Source organism: Cyprinodon variegatus, unplaced genomic scaffold, assembly GCF_000732505.1.
Source record: "Cyprinodon variegatus isolate N-32 unplaced genomic scaffold, C_variegatus-1.0 Scaffold847, whole genome shotgun sequence".
NCBI classification, from domain to species: Eukaryota; Metazoa; Chordata; class Actinopteri; order Cyprinodontiformes; family Cyprinodontidae; genus Cyprinodon; species Cyprinodon variegatus.
This window is the reverse complement of record NW_015151300.1, coordinates 170,626-193,167: the sequence shown is the minus strand read 5'-3', so window position 1 is coordinate 193,167 and position 22,542 is coordinate 170,626. Positions and strand designations below refer to the sequence as shown.

General features: G+C 39.7%; 1 protein-coding gene across 1 annotated transcript in view; it reads right to left on the bottom strand.

Annotated features, from left to right (window-relative positions):
- spata5 (spermatogenesis associated 5) overlaps positions 1-22,542 on the bottom strand; it is a 173,570-nt gene that overhangs the window by 150,225 nt on the left and 803 nt on the right. Inside the window, exons 2-10 of the mRNA XM_015397260.1 lie at positions 21,283-21,407; positions 20,696-20,853; positions 16,878-16,936; positions 16,154-16,792; positions 15,932-16,061; positions 14,858-14,914; positions 14,640-14,763; positions 10,894-10,995; positions 10,662-10,815 (exon numbers count right to left, since the gene is read on the bottom strand). Coding sequence (XP_015252746.1) covers positions 10,662-10,815; positions 10,894-10,995; positions 14,640-14,763; positions 14,858-14,914; positions 15,932-16,061; positions 16,154-16,792; positions 16,878-16,936; positions 20,696-20,853; positions 21,283-21,407 — 1,548 coding nt within the window. The remainder of the gene's footprint in view (positions 1-10,661; positions 10,816-10,893; positions 10,996-14,639; positions 14,764-14,857; positions 14,915-15,931; positions 16,062-16,153; positions 16,793-16,877; positions 16,937-20,695; positions 20,854-21,282; positions 21,408-22,542) is intronic.

Sequence of the window (22,542 nt, the reverse complement as noted above, 5' to 3'; positions counted from 1 at the left end):
AATTAAAATTAAGTGTTCCTTCTTTGGCTATGCTTTGCACACATAATGACACTAGCCAAACCGGTTAAGAAACAAAAATAATTCTCAGCAGCTGCACCTTTTACATAAAAAAAGTCTGAAACTGAAAAGTGCACAGAATTATTCAATCACACAGTGTTCTGAAAGTGCATTGTCCCTGTATTCTGCACTTTAGATGAATGACTGTTTAGGTGCCACTGGTGGTAGCACTGTATCGATACTTTTAGAAACTAGTATTGTATCCGGATACAATGTTTCAGTATCGATACTTTTTTGAGAATCGATACTTTTCACAACCCTAGTAAAATCTTGTCGGGTTTTATCATCCCCATTGACTTTCAATGAGTGCGAAATGCCACGACCTCGTCCGCCAAGGTTTTCGTCGGATCGGAAACAAAATCGTATTCGGTGTCCGCCTTATCAAATTACAAAAGGGGGCAGAAAACAATTTTACGGTACCATTTTAACTCCACTTCACAATTAGTCGCAGTAGTATGTGGATTTGTCACATTTAAGTTAAACAAAATACATAAAATGTTAAGTCGTTTATGCTGGTTAAAATCAGCAAAAGTTCTGCAGTCTGAAAACGGTTCCACATTCTTATATTAAGCTTGTCAGTTTATGCTACAATTTCCTCCCAGGGTCATTTTTAATTTCCCCATTTAAACTAAATATATGAACAGAGACAGGAAGATTAGAGAGGCTTTCAGGTTTCAGGTTCCAGCAGAAAAATAAATAGTATTTCTGCACTTAAGGCAAAAGCAACCTGGGACGCTCAGGTCATGTAGTTCCTGAGTGATTGGGTCCCTCTAATGAATTGTGGAAATACTTTGGGCATTACACCGTTACAAAACCACAGGAACATTTTTATTACCCAGCTTGTGGAGCTTTCTGTGCACCTGTATTTAAAGTACCCGACATCTGCTCTCAGAGCTGAAGCACAGCAATAATACGTGCCTTTCTATGCAATCACAAAAACAAATACACTCCAAAACATGAGGAAGGAAGATCGGGACACACTAATATCCAAAGAAACGCACACATTTACAGCTGTGACTGGCGAAAGGTAGGTGCAGGGGTTAAGGAGTACAAGCAGCACATTTCCGGGTTTTATAAACAGCCGCCTCAAATAAACTTCACATGCTGATCCGACTGATATTTATGTGGCCTGTCTTGAAATTCCTGCAGAGTCTTTAAAAGGACAAACGAGTTGGAAAAAGCCCTTTATAAGGCAAGGCTGTTGCTGTAAACATCAGCAAGCATTTAGCAGTGTTTGGCTCATTTAGTCTTCCACTGGAGAATTTATGTCAAACACACAAAACTGCGCTCATTTCTGCTGCCGTTTTTCTCCCTCGTTTCGACACAGAGGAGTAATCTCTACTACTCGTTTCCTGTGCCTGCTGGCCTGGATGATTAATGGTTTTAAAGGAGGCTTCACTCAGATTTTTTAGCCATTTTCTTTCCGCACAATCACCGTTTAAATCATTGTGATTATTTAATCAAAAAGCTATGGTGTGCAAAACCAAAGCTCTGAGTTCATTCTTTTACAGAATGAGTTTTACTGGCCCTGATCAGGTCCAGCGGGCTTCCCCTGTTTAGTGAGGCTTATAAACATTGCGCCCGGATGTGGCCAAAAAACCAAAGGCACCTCAACATACAGGCTTCACAGAATCTGCACTGTTTAGACTGTGGAAATGAGTCATCTGCTAGCACCGAGATCAGTTGTACTCCGGAGGGACCCCAGAGTCTGTGAGACCACATAAGAGCTTCCAGAACCACAGAGGACACCTAAAGGGATCAATTACAGAATGCTGATCTGTAAAGTTCTGCTGGGTTGGGATCGGGGTCAGCCTAATGCCTAGGAAACAAGACTGGCTTGGAAGTCAGTGTTCCTGTGGTCATTTCAGGAACTATCCGCCCTAGATTTGGCAAAAAACTGTCATCAATTACTAAGTGTTTGCTGTTTTCTACATTTTCCTGCGAGCCTTCGAACGCTACTTACAGAAAAAAAGAAACGGTTAAACAAAATGATAAGATCAAAGTTTCATCTTCCTAAAACATTCAGATTCCCTCAAACTATGACATAAGCCTTTGGAGCAAAGCCCTAAGACCAGTGCTTACATAACTGACCATCAGTAATTGAAAGTAGTTGTTTTTGTAGCTGTCATGACAAATATAAATAATAGATCCCCTTTACATTCTAGATTTAATAGTTTTGAGTGTTCAAAATACTTTGTTGGTGGTAATCTTTAGCATTAGCCAACATTAGCTGTTGGCTGTAGTTGGTTTAACCATAGTTTTAAGGTCTTCTACAAAATAGGCACAAAGGTACACAAGCAGCACTTGCGAACTTCCTGCAGGGGAGTTCATAATTGGTGGAATAAATAGTGGCGATAGCAACCTTCCACTAATGACATCAATCCAGGAGGTGGACCGTAATGGAGAGCACGCCTTTGTGGGTTAATTTGGATTAAACAAAAAGCCCACATGGAAAAAAAAACACCATGCCATTTTTAAAGTCTGGGTTTTTGGACAGCTTTTGACTAAAGCTCCACACCATCAGAGACATTTTAACAGGAAAAGGATTTCCAGGTGATGACACCTTTACGTGATAGCAAAGCTAAGTCTATACAAACATTTGCTTTTTAATATTAAACAACCACAATGATTGCTTTTTCAATTTATCAGATGAAAACCCCAATTAAATTCAATGATTGTGGAACAAACTTGGCAAATAAAGATGATTCTCTATGTCATATTTATATATTGACCAAATATCCTTTAAAATTAGCATTTTTCTCTAAAATAACGGCAAAGAAATTAAATGCAAACTCTATGAGCAGAAAACTTGGTCCAAAACACAGTTATGTCATCTCTTAATACATTACAAATTCCATCTTTAAGCCAAACACTTACAACTTCAGTTCAACGAGCAATAAAATAAAGATTGTCTGTTAGTCTGTCTCTGTGAGTCTGACCTGAAACAGTGGGCCTGTGACTTCTGCAGACCTCAGCCACGTCAGAACGGCGTGTCAACGCGCTCCATCAGATACGATGTACATGCTGCCAGAAACATTTTTTGAAATAGTTTCTGACGTGAACTCTTTGGATTCCTCTGCTGTGACTAACGCAGTGCAGAACAACGTCTGAATGTGTACATAAATATGTCAGCCTGCATGAGACCATGATGAAAGCCACGTTCCTCTTCCACACACACAGAGTCAGAGAGGGAACATTAGAGAGGGGAAGTGTTTGCTCCTTAAATGTTTGCACTCCTACGGATTACATTAGATGAACTCCTAAATTATACAGAAATATATATGCATAAATATATTGAGACTGGAAACTAAATTCAAAGACAGCTTTAGTTTTAACCTTAATGATAAATCTCCCTGTTAGGAGTTTAGCACTGCTCTGCTTTAATCCTGGTCTTACACTCAGTGCTAGAAGCTGAGAGTGGTAATCTAATATTTGGCCACCGGAGGGCATAGTTTTGAAAAACTGCATGGGAGGCAAGATAAAATCCTGTACAGATAATATATTTCATAATTTTTGGGATTTTTATGCATCTGCATCCTAGTTCAGTTTAAAGAAAAATGTTTTGTTTGTTTTGTTTTGTTTTGTGTTTTCTTGGTGTAAGACCTTTCCTGATTTTACATTACTTTCAGATGCAGCTCCTCAGATTTTTAAGGTTTTTGTCCATCTTCTTCCATCTCTAACATAAAATTTGCTGTCAAGTGCCAGTTTTGAACTTAACAGACTAGGAGTGAAAAGTGACATAAAGTCTTCCAGAGACCCTAACAAACAAATAATTAACCTTGCATTTAATGATCAAACTACATTTAAACGTGTAATAACAGCAATAATTTCTTATTCAAATGTATTTTCATCCATGCTCTAATATTCAAACATGTTTGTTGAGTGGTTCCAGAGACATCTTGTGTTTTCTTTTCTTGGTCTTGATTACACAATGAAAAGACAAAATTGATTTATTTCACTTTTGTAAAAATTATTCAGATCGAGAGCTTTTAACCTACTGTTCCTGCTCAATCACTTCTAAATGTAACTATTTAAAGTCAGATTAATGTCATGGTTTTGTTGAGTGTTTGGAAATGAAGATTATGTCTGCACAGAGCAAGAATGGTGTCATAAAGTCAGTGATGCCTTTCTAATATTAGGATCCACTTTTATTATTTCTCCATTCAGGACTGGAAGCATCGGAACTGGAATCCATCAGTCAGTAAACGCAAGTAAAACCACCTATTTTCCAAACACAATACGTGCTCAGCGAAGGCCTTAAAGGGATTTCCAGGTGACTTTAGAGTAACAAGAGTTTATTAGATCTGTTATTATGTTTTAGGCTCAGCAAGTCCGGATCCGCAGGAGTTCAGAGTCGCTTATATAACACATCTGTCGTCAAGCCGTTTGTTCCTGGGGCTCCGAGTGGACAAACAAAAACTTCCAGGATGACATCAAGATTTCCATCCACTCTTATACACACAAACACACACTCACACACAGAAAACATACAATCACTTGGCCTTGCCATCCTTCCCTTTAACATTCCTCTGATAGGAACAGCTGAACTGAAGAGTCTTATTTTCTCTGATCTAAAAGCAGGCTGGTATTGTCTCAAAGGCAGGATGTGAAACCTGAACCCAAAAGTGTGCGTCCTATCCTTTAAATATAGAAGTGCCCGGTCTCTGCAGCTGTGCAATGTGAGGATCTTCTGCGTGACCCGTGCATGTCAGAGTCACCCTGATATGTAACCTCGTTTTTATTTTTAAGGAAGTGCTGGGTCTTGCCCCCCCGCATCTCATTGTTACCTGAGCAGCAGAAGGAAACCACTGCAGATCCAGAGCTTGGTGTGCTTTGGAACCTCTCTGGCTGTCGTTTCTGTCAGGAAAGGCAGAAAACCTCAACATGTGTCCAGACAGAACGAGAAATTTGTGCTTGCAGTGGAAACCTGCTCAATTTCAATCTTAAGTAGTGTCAAACTTTATGGATTTTAAGAGAATAATCCCTTTATGTGTGGGGTGTGGCTACAGCAGTGTCACATGGCTCAAACTTCAAACTTTGGGCCACTAGACACCCTACTGCTGCTGTTATAACGATATCAGAAAGTTGTGAAAGACAGTCATTTAGGCTTTTATGAGAAGATTCATCTTCCCTGCGGAGATAAACACCTATTTGAATAGCTCCATCCAGCGTAGTTAATGCCTGTGTAGGTACTACATCTGATTGGGTGGTCAGATCTGCTTGGGTCCTGCACATGCCAGTGACTAGGGTTGGGAATTGATAAGATTTTCACGATTTCGATTCCCTTATCGATTCTGTGAAATAATACGAATCCTTATCGATTCTGTGAAACATGAACTTGGTAAGTGCACGGTGACATTCGTCTACCTTGCCTGGGACATTCTATTTCTACCTATCTCTGCGAAAACAGAAGGCAGTGAACGGGAGCTGCCAGCCTCTGAGCCAGCCAGGCTAGCCGTCTAGTCCCAGTCATCTAAATCCGTTTAATGAAAAGGCATTACTGTACAATTTCTGAAAATAAACTCATGTCCCCCTGATTTAAATAAACAAGCGTCACCTTTCTCTCACTTCCTGAACTGCGGAGTAACTTCGTAGCACGTTTAATAACCCCAAAGAGAGGTAGGAAACTCGTTTATTTCCAGAAATGGCATACTATTTACTAGGAACCACATTAAGCACAGCCAGTGATATAAAACTAGCTACTTACCACCAGAGTTGCCTTCAATGCTGGTTGTAACTTTAGCTTCTGTCCAGAAGCATCAAAAACACAGCATTCGTTAAAATGTATGCCATCTTTCTCTTCCTTGAAATTAAGCCAAGCTTTTGCTCGCTTTGAGCATCTTTGTTTTGCTTTTCTAGACTTACGCCTGGTCACATCGTACTTGCTTACTGAATGCCGTGTGCGTAACTTGCGTAAAAAACGTGACTTAAGTCGTGCTGCCCAGCGCTAGGCTCTGGTGCTGCCTGGAATGGTTAAGAGAATCATTAAGCAAGCTGCCAAACGGTGCCATGGAATTGGAACACATGAAACCTGTTCTGAACAGGAACCGGTTTTCGATTCCCATCCCTACCAGTGATGTTACACTATATGATTGGCTGAACGTTGTCGATGTGACACATAGTAGTTGCTGGACAATGATAACATAACGCAACGTCCGAGTAGGGATTAGCATGTCTAATGACCGATAAAGTTTTACCTGATTGATAACAGAACAAAAAAAAAGTGCTTATAGTGAAGGAAGTAACTACAAGTCGATAGCATAATGCGGGAGAGCCGGAAAATGCTTTGGCTAGGTGTGCTCACTAGCTAACAGATTTGCCTCTTTTAGCTCGGTCAGTTACCCGTATGAGGTTACACTACTTTTAACTTCATGTCAACAACAACCGTTACTTCTCTACTAGTAGAATAACTGTGGTTTTCTTTGTCTAAAATCTCCACAAAATTCATTTTTAAGATGTTGCTTTTTTCTCCCCTGCCCTCAGATCTTATTAAAAAAAAAGAAGCAATGAGACTTTTTGTGTTACATTGATAAATGCCAGAGCTCAGTCTGTCTTAGAATACAGTATTTGCCTTTAAGACTAAGAATGATTGTTTTCTACTTTTGGCTACCTTAGGTCGCCAAGGAAACGTAAATAAAAGCAAAAATATATAATAATAAGTTTAGACTGAGTGGCGTTGCTCTATGATGACGTTATCAGCAGGGGCAGCGCCCCAAAAAGATCTGACCACCCGAACAGATCTGTAACCTACACATGTACCACAATGCTTTCATTGGTAAGACTTGGGTCATGCTCACACCTCCCCCCCCCCCCCCGCCCTTGCGTGTCTGTTGACACCATCCCGATGGGTTACAGTTGATGATGTAACTAGTGCAACAGGACTTAGGGAACAATGGAGAGCAACATTGCCTAGTCAGGACCTAGACAGTGTGCTTTATTATTTGGCTCTTTTGTTTATCCAAATCTCTGACCAGTGCTGCGTGTTGAATGTAATGTCAATGTAATGTCGAATGTTGAATGTAATGTAATGCAATGTTTTGTCTTATTAGATCAGACACNGCGCCGCACCCACCGCACCGCAACGGTAAGACCGGAGTCGGTGTGAGCCTGGGGTCACACCTCCCTCCACTTGCAGAATCTTTTATGATGCTTCCTCTGTTGGCGAATAAAGCCTCTTTCCCACTGATCTTATCAACAATCAGCATTTGGCTCCCTACCTGTTGGCAAAAATAGCTGGGTCTGACCCCTGGAATTAGGGAACAATGGAGAGCAACATTGCCTAGTCAGGACCTAGACAGTGTGCTTTATTATTTGGCTCTTCTGTTTATCCAAATCTCTCTGACCAGTGCTGCGTGTTGAATGTAATGTCAATGTAATGTCAAATGTTGAATGTAATGTAATGCAATGTTTTGTCTTATTAGATCAGACACAACTGCCGTGATATTGTGTTCCTTGTGCTTAATAGTATAAAGTATTTAGCAAGTCGACCTGGGTCTGATGTTCCCGCTGTACGCTGAGTTGTTTGGTTGGTCAGTGACACATTCCCACTGCCCCTAAGAGCAGATTCTTTGTGGATTTAAACAAGTTCTTTGGCCAGTGGGAAAGAGCAATTACAGGAGGAACAGCGTCAAACTAAAGGCTGGGTCACACCGGTTGAATCTGACGCTACAGGCCCCAATAAGTTTTAGGTTTTTCTGTCAAACTGGCTGCATAGAGACCACCTCTACGCAAGCATCCTTCTTGTTCCAATTTTTTGTTTTGCTTAAGCAGAGAGAGGACTGCTATTTCACTTCATCTGGTTTCTATTCTCTTTAGGACCTAATCTGGGTAAAGCACACTGTTTATTGAAATGTTTGTGTAGGTCTGAGCCTCCTCTGCTTGCCATATATGCCCTGTGTGCTTTCCAAAAATGGATAGCCTTGCTGATTTACCTAGGAGTTCAGAGATTTTAATTCAGTATTCAGTGGATGTGTTGAATGAAGACATTGTCAGCCGGTGGAAGGAAGAAAGTGAGGGTCTCTTCAATCCGACCAACACGCCTTCCATGGACTGATTTGTTCATCACCAAGTTGAGCGGGGACACTGAACTGGCCCTTCATGGCTTTCTTAAAACACTGAAAATGACTCATTTTTTTGGACAGTATTGGATGATATTGGGTTGGATAATGGCTTGGAAAGGGCAAAAGTGGTTTGATTTTTTAGTGGCAGCTACATCATACAGTCAGCCAAAAGACTGAGTGAACATCAGATGCATTAGGCAGGATTATCGGGTGAGAGTATGAGTTTTACAAAGGTTGCATAATAGGTTGACTTGTACTCTGATGCATGTTGTGTGCAGGGTGCATCAGAGAAGTTTGGGATGCCTAATCCTAATTGAGCAAACAGGTAAGGATCCTTAAGCCAGAGCAGAAGATCATCAGAGGAGTGCTATGCTATTATTATTGTCAATAAGAAAGGAGGTAGGAAGATGAAGCAGGATCCCTTCTATCTCCAGTTCAATCAGCATATGGACCTCCCAACATCACAATCCACCGTATAGGAATGACACAGTTTCCCATAATGCTTTGCATAGCAGGATGTGTAGGCACAGCCCACCTCACAGAGTTTAACAAGATTATATGAATTCTTCACTTGTATTCTGTGACACATGCCAAAGTATACACCATCATATGCTTTAGATTTTATGACGGAGAACTTAAGCTGTTTGCAACATTTGCGTAACTTTGGAAAGGCTGTAGTCTCTCTTTGACAAGCATTATCCATGTGTGTCCCCTTCTCATAATGAGGTCTGAAAGGGCTAAGGAACTTCAGCTTCAGGATATCATTTTGCAGCTCTTTTTGTACTCTCGATAGAGTTTTTACTGTTGACTCTGGGATAGGAGGTAGGAAGAGAGGGTAGGAGCAACAACATGCCCATATAGGAATCAGCTGAAATGTACCACAGCCTCCCACATCAGGCCATTGTGAAACTGCATCATCCTGATGCAACACCTGATGAATGCATGAAATCCTCGGAAAATAATTAAAGAACAAAATTGTGGCCATCTTGATTAGGTTTCTACAGCAATTTTTCTAATTAAATCCAGCTTGGATTTTATTTCTATCAGCCAATAAGAAAACAGAAGAAAACAGACTTTCAGCGTCTCGGTGGGATTTCTAAGAGGCCCAGTGTTTCTCTAAGTGTTTGGAGGCCTTGGGAGGAAGTGAGCAGATTGGGTTGGGTTGGAGAGTTTGTTGTCTCCCTTGGGAGGTGAAGAGGTTTCTGCAGAAAACACTGCCAGTCACGTCTGGCCCTCTGTGGATAGTAAATCATGCTCTCAACCGTGCTTCTCAAAAGTGCTTCCAAGCAGCAGTCCGAGCTCCCCCCCTTGACTGCAAATGCAATACGCCATGGACCTAAAGGCAGCAGGACCACCCAAGAGCCAATTTGGGGTCACATGAAGACACATATCCACAGTAAAACAAATAAGCATGCACTCTCCCAATCGAGAGCAGGCCACTGTGCCTGTCCTCGGGATGTGAGGCAGGATACTTTGTGGCAGCAGGGGTGAGGGGGGCACAGTAATTTCACAATAACTAGTGGTTTCAGTGGTTTCTCTCACTGGGAGCACCATACCACACAAAGTCCCAACTTCCTCCATATGAAATAAAAAGAAAACAATTAAACGTTGGCTAACCTTTGTGTTTAAAAGGCCTTTAGGCGGAAAAACAAACGCCAAGAAAACATGTCATCGAACCAGTTGAAACCAAATAGGAAGGAAACAATTCAGAAACCATTTAGGTTTGGGCAAATTCTTTCAAGCAGAAGTTAGATCAGGACAACAAGGGGAAATGAAATGGACCAAAAACTCATAACAACTGTTTTCTATTTCATTTGTGTGCCGGATGACTGAGCCATTAAGGAAAACCAGTGCTTAACAATAGGGAGGATATTTGGGAGTTAGATGAGCAGCATGAACAAAAAGACATCTGACAATAAGCATCTGTCAGAATATGCGGTTGGTGTGCGTTTGATAAGGTTGTAAGGAAGGAAAGGAAAAATAAATGAAGGTACAGGAAATAATGGAGAAAAGTTGGAGAAATGAGGAAAGGAAACAATGACAAATGAATGGATGAATGAATGAATGCATGAATTAATTAATACATTTACGCTACAGAATTTGGAATTAAGAATGCAAATCTTTCTAGATATAAATCAAGACTTAGAAAATACTTGAAATAAACTCCAGACTACATAGAAACCGTGATCCCTTTTTTTTTTTAACCATTTATTGCATTTTAATTTATCTTTACTCTGTATCTGGACTGAATTATTAAAAACTTTAATTAGCTTCCTTATTTTTTTATTGTAAATTTAAACACTGAACAAAAAAAAATAAAATTGTAAAGAAAATATTTGGCCTGTTAACGCTTTCTAAAAGCAGGCCATCCTTTCTTTGACAGGGCAGGATTGAAAATCTTAGTTTAGTTCAATTTAATGAAAAGAAGAAGAAAAAAATCAGCAAAAATATAAATGTGAAACCACAAACGAGTGATACTGGTATGAGATTCCCTCACTACCCAACAGCCAAATAAAAGAACCAATCAGGAGGCGTTTCACTTGCCTGCTTCTTTGCAAACAGCAGCTAGATCTGCTCCAACGTATCCGTGTGCGACATCGGCCAGCTGCATCAGCTCCTCTGCGCTGGCGCTGCACGGCACCATACTTAGCTGCTTCTGCAGAATATCCGCTCGCTCTGCACTACCAGGAACCCCCACCTGATCAGAACATGGAATGGATCACAGGTAAGAACAGGGACCGGGGGGGCCATCATTCTCAGTCAATATGGAACACACCTCTAACTCCTTGTCAAAGCGTCCTGGCCTGCGCAGAGCAGGGTCGAGGGCCTGGGGCCTGTTTGTGGCCCCCAGGACCAACAGCTGGCCTGAGTGACCCTCCTGGAAACACAAAATGGATTCATTCAAGACAAACAGAAAGAAGTTATGCCTTTACTAACAAAAGCAAACTTATTAATAATCATCTTCTGGATGTTGTCACATTTTATCCTCATAATTAAATTGAATTTTTAAGGATTTTATGTGATTTTATAAGTGATTATTATTAAGAAGTAAAATAAAATCATGGATTAATCCTTCCACAGCTCTTTTAGTCATCACAGCTCCCAACAATCTCGATAAGAGCTTAAATCATTCACAACACCTGTCATCTCAAGGCATTTTACAGAGATAATACAGTCAGATTGGTTATGAAAACCTGTTGATTGCTTCCAGTCAGTGATTTGGAAGACCTGCAGCTAGTGGCGCCTCCAGAAATGTTTGATAGGGGGGCCAGATGGGCCCACTAAAAAGCTTAGGATTGTACACTAAAACTAAAAGCAATAATTTCAGGGTTTTAATCTACTATTGTTGGTAAACCTGATTGTAGAAACCATAAAGACTCAAGTAAACACATACTCATATATTGGTTTATTGTGTGATTTTTAATTCTAGGTCGCTGGCTGTGCATAATTGGATGAAATGCTAAACTGATGCTACTAGAATTTACAGTGGTGAGTGGGGTGGCCAGTAGCTACATATATTAAGAGGTTCTTAGAGCTAGTTAACATAAAGTATTGATGGGGAAGAATAAACTTTTTTTTTAAATGCTTTGGCAGAGTTTGTATACTTGTTAAAATGTTGAAAACTCTTAAAGATCCCCAATAATAAAATATATATATATATATATGTTTTTTTTTTGTTTGTTTGTTTTTTGTTTTTTTTATTTCTTATACATCTAGCGTGTTGGAAATACACCATAGTGGAGTTGTCCAACATTCTGCCTCCAGTTGGTAAAAAAAATTGCAGCTTGTTTACTGTTTCTATGAAAAGAATCAACATCAAATCTGCACAAATCCTGGAGCCTTTTAAATCACATTTAATGCTCACTTTAATGGCTTTTGGTTCACACTGACCCAAATGCTGTTGGTTCTTAAACAGTTTTTGTCTTTTATCTTTTTAATTATCATGTCTCTGGTCATTTAGGCTGTTTTCTTAGTGTTGCGCACTCTTTATTTTTTTAAACTGTGGTACTTTTATTTTAAAACATGGCTGCTTTGCTTGTAACGCACTTTGTGCAGCTAGACCTGTTTGATATGTGCGATAGAATTTAATTGGACGTAAAGAATGGCTGTTTGTGGTCCTGTTTACTATGACTCAAAATGAGACTTGGAACATCCTGATCAGGTCATCCATCCTGCAGCACATAAAAAAACATTCACACTGAGGTCCAATGTATCCTCACGTAGTGATTTTTGGAGCAGGGAAGGAAGCCTGAGTACCTGGAGAGAACCCACATTTGAGCATGGAGAAAATGCATCATATTGATGAAAAAAAGGTTAAATAAATCATTACATCCTTATGACACGGGTGCATCCAAAACCTGGATGAGTTAGTTGAGATACTTTGCTTACTGGTTTCATTTGGGTGAGAATCTTAAACTATCCTGGGATTCAAAGTTGCCTATATCCTTTATTTTCTGGGGGGGAGGGGTTCTGCCTTCTCTTCTCCAACATTTTATACCGAAGGAAAAGAAGTTAAACAGATCAACGGCTGTGCAGACCAGAGAACTATGGAGCAGGAAGTGTCTCTCTGCATTCCACATCCCATTTGGTGCCGGTGACCCCGGACCACCGGTCCTGCCAGCGGAGAGCAAGCCGCTCCATCTTCATATCATGGCCATTTCCCTTTCAGGGACATGCAGTTCTACTTAAACCCATCTCTGGTGTCTCTCATAACATTTCTGGGATATGTGTGTGTGTGTAGTTTTAAAGGTTGGGGGAATCGTTTCTCTCATTAGAGCTTAGAACTCAAACAGCACCCCAGAGATCCGGCCCACAGCGTCTGAAGTGCATCCAGTCTGTAGATGGTTTCTGCATGTCAATCTGCATCCCTGATGAGGAATCCTGACAGCAGCAGGAAGTCAGCTCCTCCTGGGAGGCTTCTTACCGTCAACCCCCCCCCTACCCCAAACTATTTGCACCTCTGATAAAGATGTCTACCATGGATAATCTGCCACTAAAGAAAGTTTGCATCTAATCTCTGACCCATTCTATTCTATCTAACCTGATTGGAGTCTCCGGGAACTCTTTAAGGTTGCTGTATGTTACTTTAGACTCACAACTTTGAATATACTTCAAATTCTGGGTTTTGCACCAATGAATTATTGTTTGATCCGTATAGTCAATCTCTATTATTGTAGATCTTTGATTCCTTTAGATAAAAACAACATATTCTAATTAGCTACATACTGAAATCCATCAGTCATTCAAATAAGCGTTCTGATATCCTGGGATCAAAAACGATCATAGAGGACACTTTATTAACCACTTTCACTAATATTTGTTCTGTGCGACTTAAAAAAGCAGTATGAAGTCTTTATTTTGGTATTTCAGACCGAATGTAGAAACCAAAGACCAGGTAGAGTTCTCTGTTTTCAATAACCCTTCATTTAGAAAGCGAAATGTCAATATCAATGTCCGTTTAAGTTAGCCTCTCCTCAAAATGGGAAAAAAATCTTGAAAATCCCAGTTAGGGAAGTCGGATGTGTTGATCTTAGTAGATCATGACTAAACATGTACGCAGCTACTTTTTTTTTTATTTTTTTTATTTTATTCCTTTATTTAACCAGGAAAAGTCCTATTGAGATTACCAATCTCTTTTTTTGAAGGGAGTCCTGGCCAAGAGAGCGGCAAAAGATTACATTACAAATTACATTACAGTTTACAATTACATCTATCTATAATTAGAAATTCATAAAACAGTTACAAAGCATAGATCTCATTTTCAAACCTTTGAGCAATCATTTAAAATGTCAGATTGGAATCAAATCCTTCAACTTCCAGTCTTTCTGAAGATTGTTTCATGCTGTGGGGGCAGGTGTGCTGAAAAGCTGTCTTTCCAGCTTCAGTGCGGACACTAGGTACAGACAGAAGCAAAGACTCTTGAGAACATAGAGAATACAGTCCAGCTGTTCTTGGTTGAATGTACTCACAGAGGTATGAGGGGAGCAGATGCAGAATACCCTTATAAATGATCATATACCAGCTAGCTACTGTAAAAGGAATCATTAAAAACGCATGTAAAAACCAGAGAGCGACTGGTGGGCTGATTTTTTTGGCCAATCGTGAATATGTTCAATGATTCTTTAGTGCCTTCAGCAGAAGGCGTATGCATTGCTGCTCCCTATATTTACATTGTTAATGTTTTATTTATTTATAATAAATGTTTCTTTTTATTTTAACTGAAAGTTGCGTAACAGTTATCATTACAACATTTTATTATGTAAATGAATGAAGAGAAAAGTATTATGGTCAAAGAATTTGATGATAAAAACTAATAAAGTAATTTGATAGGTTAGGATAAAGGCTTATGAACCATTAAACATGGAGGGTGTTGAGCAATTCAGAACCAAACCTTCCTTATCAAATTACAAGCTGATAAAAGACCTCATGACCAAAGATGTTCCTGATTTTTTAAAGGCTGTTTCTAAATAAGCCCAGAAAGGTGGAGAGAATACAACTAAGAGGTGATCTTAGCCAACTTACCGAACCGATGCCGTCCATCAGAGTCAGGAGAGAAGCGACGACTCGTTTCTCCACCTCATTCTGAGCTCCTTCTCGCTTTGGGCACAAAGCGTCCAGCTCATCTATAAAGATGATCGCAGGCTGCCTGTTAAAGCACCAACAATTTGATCAGATTTCAATCCATTCTCTAAGAAAGCGTTCCGAACAAGAGAACTGAAGAGTGAACTGGTTGGATTTACCTCTGAGATGCGTCTGTGAATATCTGTCTTAACTTCGCTTCTGTTTCGCCATAAAATCTGCAAAGATATAGAATAAAACATGAGCCTTTGAGTGGATGTAAAGAGCCAGACAGGAGTTTACATTCACTCACTACTGGTAATAATATCCTGCTGGTTTAGTTCCATTTATCATGTATTCTTCAGAGCATTTTGCAGTTCAGAAACAGTGTTAAAGACTCAATTTTGAAGAATTTTAAAGGGAAAAGTTACTTGAACAGGTCTGAAACTAACCTGGGGTCTCCCCAAATGAACAACAGGGCCAGTGTACTGCCATGGAGGTGTAGAACAAAAGAATGGGGGGAAAACGAAATCCAGGAAATGACTATAGAGATAAAATAACCATCTCTATGGTGTCGTAGGTTTAGACTGCTGGAGGACATAGGGTCCACTTTTCATCATTCTGTTTTATTGTATCTCTATATGTTTGTTTGTCTATTTCTTCTTTAAGATCTATGTCCTCCTGTTGGACCCCCAGCAGACCCTCAGCATGATGCTGCCCCCTCCCTGCCTGGCAGCTGTTTTCTGTAGTTTGAACATTCTCCAGAAGGCTACACACCTCAATTAAAGCTGTTGATTACGGAGATGAAATTTCTAAATTAAATCCGTTATTGTTAATCTGTCCTCCATCTGGACAGTGATGCTGGTATTCCAGCATCTTTTAGTTCATGAATTGTTAATCCTCAGTAGGTCACCTTGAGTTATTGCTGAATATTCTCATTAATTTTCTTTTAGTGTCAGATAGGAGTTTGGGTCAAATAAGTGAAGCTTTGACATATTTGGGTGTTTCAGAACAAAACTATTAAAACCAAACATTAAGAAGCAGATAAAATAGGGGATCATTAAGCCTCTGGAATTGCTTTAACATGTGGGCATAAAAAGTGTAAACTATTTCTAAATGTCACACACATGGCAGAGAAGAAATTTCAGCTTAAGATTCAAGCTTCTAACTCAGCACTGCGTTGTGTTTAGTTCATCTATCCCTTCCTAATATCCCTCATGCTGTGAATGCAGGGTGTCTGATCCACGTGTTCCTACTTGCTGATGATCTCTGGCCCGTTGATCACCACCATGTGAGCGCCCAGTTCGTTGGCTATGGCTCGGGCAATCATAGTCTTTCCCGTGCCTGGCGGTCCGTAGAGGAGAACCCCTCGAGGAGGCGAGATACCTGTTTGGATTCATTGATGCACAGAGTTTATGAATCTATAAAGCTGACAGTTTGACATGGAGAGCAACAGCGATGTGGAGTCAGTGACGCACCGTAGTTAGTGAAAAGCTCTGGTTGTTTGAGGGGGAGCTCGATGGTTTCTCTGATGGCATCCAGCTGGCTGCTCAGACCACCAATCATGCTATATGTGACCTTTGATTTGGGGACTTCTTCATCTTTGTCTGAGTCTCTCTGCCCTGCTCTGCTGCTAAGTCTGACTTTGGTGGAACACGTGACACAGTAGAACGTGTCACTACACGTAAAACCAGCAGTGGGCGCTGTGGACGTCTTTTCAGAATGCCCTGAACCAGTGCAGTCGTCAGGATCGGCCTCTTCTGCAGACTCAGCAGTGGAGGGATTGAAGGAGGTGGAGGAAGGAGTGAGAGGAGCGGCAGGCGGTGAGACGGAGGGAAGAGGAGCCGATCGGAGAGGGGTGCTAGCAGCTGGGCGCGGCTGTCCGGGTGTGCCTGGTGTGGCGTCGTCATCTACAGTGAGCATGCTGAGCTGCAGGGAGAGATCGGCTGATGTGGAGTTCAGCACTGAGGAGTCTGTATCAGGAGGAGCTCCCAGAGGAGCAGCCGGTCTCTGGAGGGTGACGCCGTCCTCCCCTCTGATGGTTTCAACCCGAAGACTGCAGGAGCGTCCAAAATAACTCAGAAAGACAATGTTTCCTGGGAGGATGATGCTTCCAGCTGATAAAAGAGACATAAAGGTGAACCAACATAAGAAAAATCAGAGTCTGCAAAATATAAGCAAACGGGCAGGACAGGAACTCACCCAAAGTCCTCACTAAGAAGTTCTTGAATTCATCTGCATCAAGAGTTTCATCCTTTGACCTGAAGAAAAGATGTGGAACATTAATAAATATAAACCACATTAAAATAAATATGAACAGAAACATATCATTATTAATTGGATATTAAATCATTCATTAAGATAAAACAATCAATAAATCAGCCTTAGTTTAAACATAATTCCTTCTTTATATAATAGGCAGTAATTGTTCTCTTTTAATCTCCTCTTTGGAATTTCTAACAGCTAATTCATCATCAACAATGAACAGAATAACACTAAATAACTGGAAATAAAACCAGAGGTGTCAAGTAACGAAGTACAAATACTTCATTACCTCACTTAAGAAGAATTTTGGCTATCTATATTTTACTGGAGTAATTATTTTTTAGAGAACTACTACTTTTTTTTACAATTATCTCTATTTTTTACTCCTTAAATCTTAAAAATAGTCTTGTTAGTTTTGTTTAATTTAAGCTCATTTTTGTTATGGCCTGTTGGTATTTAAAAAAACAACAAAAAAACAAAAAACACCATTAAAATATTTTTTTTAAATCCAGACAATTAATTTCGTTATGGTTAGGCTCAGTACTGCACCAAAATAATATACCAAAACAAATTGTTTTTTCAAGATGACAAAATTAAATTTGACACTGTTGCTATTAGTTAAAAAAAGAAAATTCCTTATAAGGAAGTAAACATCCAGAATTGTAGAAAACTGTTCCTTTAATAGAATAGTGCATGTAACCAGTATGAGGTTTAAAGCATCTGTCCATTTTTCTTGCACTACTTTTACTTTTATAGTTTAAGTCGTTTTAAAAATGGTACTTTTACACTTTACTTGAGTAAAAAGCTTAAATTGATACTCTAACTTCTACAAAAGTATTTTCAAACAATAGGATTTATAGTTTTACTTGAGTTATAAAGATTAATACTTTTGCTGATGAAGGTTCTCAGTCATCCAGGTCATAGTTATTCCATAAAAATTCAAAACATATCCACTGGACTTGGTTTCCAAGATTTGAAGACATTTTGCCACCTCTCCAGGAAGCTTTCTCAGACATTTGAATTGTGAAAGCTTCCTGAAGAGGTGGTGAAATGTCTTCAAATCTTTGAAATCAAGTCCAGTGGATATTTTTTTGAATTTTTACGGAATTAATACTTTTGACACCTATGAATAAAACCAACATTTCTAAACTAACTTTGTTTGATGCAATTTGAACTGCAATTACTTTTCTTAACCAGCAGATGGCAGTGTTTACCTAAAATACCATTGTGCATTTAAACATTTTTTCTAACTCCTGTCTTTAACAGCTTTGGGGTTATGCCAGGATTCACATTTCAGGCAATGTATTTATTATTTTTATTATCTATTTTATAAGACTTCTACATCTGCTGCAGGACATTACAAAGATACATTAAAAAAAAAGTTTAAGCAACCCAACTTACCATATCTAAAGATTAATCAAAATATAGAATAAAAATGGTTCTTTTAATAAACAGCACTACCTTTAAAATGACAGAAATTAAGCTTCAACACAATTCTAACATTTATGCCTGCATTTTTTACTAAACAGAGATAAAGCCAGAAATATATATTTTTAAAAACATATAAGATGATACAGACAAAACTTTCTTTTATTTTGGTCTATCTGATATAATTTCAATACATACATGAACCAAATAAAGCTGCCAGCAATAACAGATTCCTAAACAAACTTATGATGTTTATTTTCCCATGTTTATAAAATGCCTCTAGTATAGAAATATTTGCTTTAAAAGACAAAACGCATAAAAATACACAAAACCCAGAACATCAAACAGTGAGAAACGCTGTAATCATGGACTGGGATGTATACCGATATACAGGAAATGTCATTAAACCGATATTGAAATTTTCAAATAACAGTCCTGTTATTTGAAATAAGATAATGGAGAAGATTTTTCTTATTTGAAACATAAATCATCTTATTCCATTACCCTTATTGTCGTACCTGCTCAAATCAGGGGAAAAATCACGAAAAACTGACTTACTTGTACTTTAATTTTGGCAATTATACTTTTAGAAAACAGAATAGCAGCAGGATTTAGGCTTGGAGAGTTTCCTCTAAAGCTCCATAAGACCTCAGCCAAATGACTCCATGAGGCAGAGAGGTTCTGCTTTGAAGGAGCCCAGATACCTCACACCAACTCTTAAAGTTTTGGTGGAGGATTTTCACAAGACCCGCCCTCTCCTCTTTAAAAAAAAAAAAAAATGCACAACCATAATCACGTACCCGCTCCCGAGAGGAAACGCCCCTTAAACTCATTCGAGAGCATGCACAAGACCATTTCTCCCCGTGCACGCTCTGTTTAAAAGTTGCTGTTCTCATAGCTCATACAAGCTTAATGTGTCCGAACATCTGCCCTAAATTCCCTCCATCGCTATATAGAGCAGGGACTATATAGTGGACTTTATAGCAAACTTAGTCAACTGACCATTCGGACAGACGATCACAGCTTTTAGCTCCCTATTGGTCACGTAACTCCTCCTCCACTCCGCCATCTTTGATATTAGTCGCCGCTGTCGGGTAGCAACAGTAAATCCTATAAGGCTTTACGAGGAGAGCTCTCCGCACAAAGCATTCTGGGATACATCTGCCTCTTCTGAGGCCTTTCTTTTCTTCTCATACACTTCGTAGAAACTTTTTCTCTAATGATCCTCGGCCATTTTCAAAGTACCGCTGTAAGAAAGGTGAGCTTCAATGACTGTCTGAAAAGGACGGCCTTACGTAAACATATCACCATAAGGGCAGATTACACTTCTGCATCCGCACACATCAAATGTTGCTTGCGTCTGGTTGCGAACCAGTTTTGCTGGTATGCTTCTGCAACGTCGGTCTGGAATTTTTAGGGACGCACAGCAGTTTCCAACCAAAGCGATAGGGGGAGCCTATTTGAGAACTTGCGAGAACTTTGGCGGATGGTCATGAGAACTTCTTCGGCGGTGCCAGCGGGAGTGTTTATTTTCCAAAACAACATGTCTGGGGCATCATACAAGTGGTTGTACTTCCAAACCTCCTCAATCAACCTTTCGTTGTGCTTATCCATTGTTGTTATTATTCCTTGTTTTTTGAAAATGGTGCGCCCGGCACCGAATCGAGAAGGATGACCACACAGAAAGCCAGAAAGGCATACCAAGGACCAATCACAGCTGCTTTTTGTCTGTGTACTTCCGCTTGAGGTCTGCGCGGGTTTGGGACCGCCCGACATGTACTCAGGATTTTTATGAGGTGAGCGACGATGGTTGCAGAACCTCTGCGTGGGGGGCATGGTCGCACACAGAGACAGATTTGACGGTTGCAGAGGCTACGCGTCAGAAGCATAAATTGGCCTTTATTTAGATGCTCCACCCGAAAATAAAAGATCATCCTCTATACCTTTAAGTATGGGGGTGGAGGGCGAATGATTGGGGCTTATTTTGCAACTCCAGGACCTGACAGAGCGTTAGCCATCAGCATACAAACACAGACAGATATGATATAAACACAGAGCTAAATACGAAACATCTGCAAACCTTCATAAACTAAAGCAAGGTTGTAGAGAAGGTTCGGTCAAAGCTGCTCAACAATGAAAAGAGAATGATGATGAAGGCTGACAGAAAGCAGCTTTTCCATTTTTGGCTCCTCTTTTGTTTCAAAAATAATGACAGAGCTGTATTGCTCACTTTCTATTTAAATGACTTTATGGAGCAGATCAGTTCTACTGTATCCTGATGTATTAAGCCCTAGAAAAAAAACGGTTTCTGTGTGTAGAATGATTACCGATTAGAGAGAACCACTTCTTCAATCTGGACCACAGGACCCGTTACCGGGTGCAGCACCACCGCCTCCCCTGGTTTAATCCCCAGATTCTTCTGAGCAGATTTCTGAAGGCCAACTTTTCCGCCTGGAAACGATGCAACAGGCCAACCCAGGCACACCTGGGCAACAGGAAACAGGAGAGAAGGTTTCATCTATAGACGACTGGAGAGTTTTTCTACAGGCTAAGCGTGTTAAATTTTGTATCAGTCATTGATGTGAATGTTAAAGCTTCTACCAAAACAGTAGTCAATAAAAAAAAGCTTTTAAATCAGAAATTTGTCCTAGAAATTATAATTTAACTTCCTTATTTAAATATTCGAGGAACCAAATCAATGTCACAGAGCATCACTGTTAAAGGAAAAAAAAACAAAATCCCAACTATGTTCATATTCTTTGATACATAAATTAAAAAAATACTTTCAAAAAGCAGGATTCTACCTTTTAAATGTTACTAAATTAAAGCCAAAAATAAAAGAACGCATTTCCATCCACAGCATCCATTTCTACTGAGATATTTTACAGAAAGAGGACTGGAAGATGGACGTCACCTCTTGGCGTCCTGAAGGACTCGTCAGCAGGACCGGCCTCCCGATGCAAACACCTGCAGACTTCATAGAATTGAGGCTCAGCTGAGCTAAAGTCCATCGGCAACTTCTGGGTGTTTTATCATCGGCTGTGAGGTAGAAAAAAGGAAAAAAAGTGAAGGACGAGGGAGAAAAAAAAGTACATCAAACATGAACGTGCTAAATATTATTACTAATAGTTTTTCACTGATATTCTATGCAGGGATTCCCTATGCCGTTAAGATTATCAACATCCAGAGCTGCAGGTTATATATCTGTGATATTTTTATAGCAATAACAGCAGTAATATGGTGTCATCTGCTGTCAGGCTGGATTTAAAAAGTATAAGATGAAAATATGTTTATGAAGAGCTGCTTCTATTCAGACCCAAAGTTCGTGCACTTAGAGAGTATCCATGTGTTTCTCTTTCTGTTAGTTTTGCTCATTAATGTAAAAAGATGAAGAGATCTGTTGTCTGTCTATTGGCTATTGAAGCTCTGACTCCAGCCTCACTTTTTAAATTTCCCCACAACTTCTTTAAAAGAGCTTTGCTTCTCCATCCTCCCAAAGGATTTCCTTCAAAAAAAGGTTAAAACGTAGTTTTACAAGTTTGAAGACGTTTTGCTTCCCATCCAGGTAGGTACCTATAACGCAGCAATAGAGTTGATTCCTTCCTGCTATCATCTCAATGTTCATCGCCATGCAGGGGACCAAAACATCTCGCCTCATCAGCGAGGCCAACAACAACCCTAATGATTCCCTTTTCAGAGGCATAGACCTGTATCGGGTATTGCAGGCTAACAACAACCTCAACGACTCCCCATTACAGAACCTTTTTTTGGTTCAATCTGCATGTTTTCTAAGCCAAAACAAGGCTTTGTTAGTCCCACCCTATGAGCCTGGAACTCAAACACTACTCCAGATATTTTGAATTGAGAAAGCTTTCCGCACTGATTGTGCCAAAGGAAGAAAAAGGTGGGATGTATATATACAGTATATACAGTGAGTCCACATATGACAGCTTCTTCTTTTTCTTCTTTTTTTACATCGTAGGATCATTATACATTATTGCACAGGATGTTTATATGGGTATTTATATACATGGAGAGTTTTATATATATAAGTATTGCACTGGATGTCGGATATAGAGAAACAGGTTATTGCAAAGGGTATCATATGGTAAATTGCACATTCTACATTGCACAAGTTATTGCCGTTGTATTGTCGCATTGTAGGGATGAATGA